The sequence below is a fragment of the Cynoglossus semilaevis genome, chromosome 5 (genome assembly GCF_000523025.1).
Source record: "Cynoglossus semilaevis isolate Cse_v1.0 chromosome 5, Cse_v1.0, whole genome shotgun sequence".
NCBI classification, from domain to species: domain Eukaryota; kingdom Metazoa; phylum Chordata; class Actinopteri; order Pleuronectiformes; family Cynoglossidae; genus Cynoglossus; species Cynoglossus semilaevis.
Genome location: NC_024311.1, coordinates 7369779 through 7373588, shown reverse-complemented (window position 1 = coordinate 7373588; position 3810 = coordinate 7369779). Strand labels below are relative to the sequence as shown.

The 3810-nt window shown below is 47.1% G+C and overlaps 1 protein-coding gene across 1 annotated transcript; it reads right to left on the bottom strand.

The window, feature by feature from the left end:
* Positions 1–935: 935 nt before the first annotated feature.
* Positions 936–3393, bottom strand: LOC103378872 (beta-1,3-galactosyltransferase 2-like). The gene is made up of 3 exons (XM_008310229.3): positions 2711–3393; positions 2496–2566; positions 936–2424 (listed from the first exon to the last, which is right to left on the bottom strand). Exons 2-3 carry the CDS (start codon positions 2499–2501, stop codon positions 1195–1197), a joined length of 1236 nt encoding a protein of 411 aa, XP_008308451.1. The 5' UTR covers positions 2502–2566; positions 2711–3393; the 3' UTR covers positions 936–1194.
* Positions 3394–3810: the final 417 nt, after the last annotated feature.

The following is a 3810-nucleotide window of genomic DNA, read 5'->3' as shown; positions in this document are numbered from 1 at the left end:
GTGTGAACAGAGACTGAAGTTAAACTTGTACAGCTGGGTCACATGACAAAAGTATATTTGAGGTAAACAACCATTCACACTCACATTCACACCACTGGTCAACCTGGATTAAACTCCGTACAATTAGACCGACAGTTAACACCGGGAATCAAACCACTGCACACTAACCACTGTGCCACAGTATGGCCCACATCAATCACAGCCACTTCTTCTTCAGTTGTTGTAATCTTATGAAATTTGAATTAAAGTGAGAATAAGAACTTTTTCACACCATGGCGGCCCGTGTCCCCGGGACGGGGTTTGGTTTCACACCTATACATTTTCTGTAAATTTGTGTCTCTGAAAACAGAAACATCAAACACAAAGTCCAAGCAAGTGCTGGCATGCAGCGAGATCTGTGTTCAGACCTATGGCTCCACTCCCTGAGGGGCTGTGTTCTGGTCAGTGGGGTCTCGTCTTTCCAAGTCATCTAGTACTTGGAGGCTAAAACCTACATTGAAAAACTTAAGACTAATTTCGTGTCTCACATTTTCTCATAATATACTGTGCGGTGACTCAGCCACCAGTAAATGACACAGAGTTCTACCTGTATTCACATGTAGTATTTCTATGTCAGGAAATGCATGTTGACACTTCGATTTTCAGTCCATTCCAGTTTTAAACTATTAGCACTGTTGAAATAAAAAAAAAAAAAATCTCCTTCGTTTTTGTTTCTTTCAGGTTCTTTTGTGTATAAACAGTGCAGTAGGGATGTCGATAATACTATTTTATCGGCCCAATAGAAGCATAATTGTGTAATATCTGTAAGAATCGTTATCGGTTTTTCCTCCAATAATGAAAACCTGATAACGCAATGCCTGGGTTTTGTCAAATGATGTGTGCCCAAAAATAGTTTTGGGGAAAAATGTCTGTATAGTAAAGGGAAGGTCACTAGATGGCAATGCACTTCATTTTATTACATTCCAATGCACAAACAACTATAAATGCTCACATTTACACAAACAACCAGTTATCTAATGGTTTTGGACCAGGGAAGCAGACCAATGTGGAGAATTAGTCAAAAAACAAAAAGGCCTGCACGTCCGCCAGAGCCCAGACACAAACGGCCGACCTTCCTTCCCTGGGCCAAAGAGCATCAACTTTTATAAACTCGCCAGCGCCCTGTCACTTACTCAGACGGTCAGGTCTGGTTCCTCAGCAGTACGGACCTGGTTTTGAAAAGTCTGCCCACATCTTCAGACGATCGTCTCTTTCATTAGTTGTTGTCGCTATTAATTTGGAAAAGGCGCAGCGTGAGTACGGCACAGGAATGATCTGGAAATAGTTCCAGTTTGGGGGGTCTGTGGGTGCGATGCCCAAATACTCCATGCAAAGACCCAGGTACACGTCTTCGATGTAAATGGCCTTGACGTGTTTGGACGCCTCCAGGATTTTCTTCGACAGGTCTGATGACCAAACGTAGCCCAGACCCAGAGCATAACGGGGGTAAAATGGTCGAGGGAACACATCCTGAGGCACGTACCATTTGGAGTTTGGGTTTCTAAGAACTTGCCCTTGTGTCGCCACTAGCCCAGTCAGGTAGTTTGTCCTTGGAGTGTTGGCCAACATTTTGATGAGGTTGGGCACGACCAGAAACATGTCCGAGTCGATCTTCATGGCGTAGGGCACACTGGAGCAGTGGGCGTCCAGCCACTCCAGCATCATCATGGTTTTGATGGTCAGGTTCTTGTAGCAGTCCACAAAGTTGGCCTGGAGCAGGTCTTGGTGCTCCTCACTCTCCAGCTGCAGCTGCTCCTGTAGCTGCTGGCTGCCCTCCCCGGTGTACAGCCCCAGCAGGAAGAAGAGGGACACCACCTTGTCCAGGACCAGACTCTCTCGGCCCCAGGTGCTGCGGACGATGTCACGGTGGGCCCAGTTCCTGGGGGCCACGGGTACCAGCAGAACCACAAACGGCTTCTTCTCCTCACATTTCTTCGGCTGGTTGATGGTGAAGTGGTAGTCAGACGGGTACTCCACCAAGTACGGACCCGGAGACACGTACGGGGGAGGGGTCAAAGGTTCCAACACTTTCTGGGTCGTTGGCACGGACACGGATGAGTTTCTTTCAGCCGTTAGCTCGACGTCGGTGACTTTGGTGATGTTGGTTCTACCCTCCGTCGTGTTAAGGGTGTGGTTTCTTGTTGCAGTACCGTTCTGCTCCTTCACGTCCTCGCTGGGTGTCACATTCTTCTGCAGCTGGACGAAAAGCGTCCACTGCCTGGCTGTTGAGTTCCTCGACGTCTGCAGCCACCAGCTGGAGTTCCAGTCCACCGCGAAATCAGCGATGTTTGAACAGTACACAGCGAAATAGACGAGGCCAAAGAGCAGGCAGAAGAGGAAACATTGGTGTGAGCTACAGAACCTCTTCCTGCTGTCCATTGGCCCCTGTCCAAGATGGAACATCAGTTATTCTGACCACACACCTGATCCCACTGAAGGGGCACACGAACACATACCTGCATGTGCTCGGTCACTGTCAACACACGGCTGCTCGTTGTTCTGTGTTTTCTCCTGTAACTCTTTCCATCTGTGAAACAGTGACAAAAACAAACAAACAAACAAAAAAAAATCTAAACTTGTCAAATTGTTTGTCTGGCTGCAGAGATGCTGCCGAGGAAACTGCAGTAGAAACGTGACCTGAGACAGACAGAGGATGAAGTTCTGAACCTACCCAGTCACCACAGCGTGTCAACGGCTCCAGACGGTTGTTTGGTTCGGTTTAAATCCCGGTGTCCGAGTGAAGAGGAAGAACAACCTGATGAAAACGTGCGGCAGGAGTCGGTTTTCCTCAGGTGACGCTGTCGCTTTTTTTTTTCTGTGGAAACGTTGTCAACGGCGATAAAATTGAAAAATTAAAACATCCGAGCGGTGGGGGGAGGTTTACGTTTTCACCTTTTTGACTTGTAGCAACGTTGCCCTCACTGCTCGGGGGGCTCGGGTGTGTGTGAGTGAGTGAGTGAGTGTGTGTGTGTGTGTGTGTGTGTGTGTGTGTGTTCGCAGGAGCGTGTCTTTTATCACCTGGTGGCAGGACACACCTTGGCCCCTCCCCCTGTGTTCCGAGGATTCACTAACAGCCAGTAAAGATGTTAAGGTCCTGTGTGTCTATATGGGTGGTGTAGGTGTGTGTGTGTGTGTGTGTCTGCGTGTCCATGCGGGTCAATGCGGGTGTGTGCCGTCAAACACACATGTTGAAGGACATGTCGTCTTTGTGGGGTGATTCTGGTTTTCGGTTCATTCTTCCAGTCAGACTGAGGCTGGAGTCAGATGTGAAATGAGCCAAGAAGGAATGAAGTCAGAGTGGATTGTTTTGTTTTTAGTTTGTCCTCAAACTATCACCGAGCAAACCTGCTCCCGAGGTCATAATCAGATCGTTTGGCAGCCAACAGCCAAAGACAAGCCGTGCTGTCAAGTAGGTTTGTGATTTACAGCTGGTCCTGAACCCACTCCTCAGGTAACGGATGTGAAAGAACAGCTAATTCTAACTATTTTGAGGAAACAGAATTGTTCTTTTTTGTCTAACAGCAGTGGCCCCTGCTCAGACCTCAGACAGTTATTACTTTTAGAACATAATTCAAAGTATTTCTTTGAATGATCTTTCTATGTGACCTCAGATGGACTGTTGGTCTTTTTGGTCTTTTTGCTGTTTGTTGTTATCTGCTCTGGGTGTCTTGTTTCATTTTTTCCAGTATGAACTTACTCTTCTGTCCTTCTTTGTACCAAACAAGTTTGGTTAGGTGTTTTTCCACTAACTGATTTTTTTTTTTGGTAGTC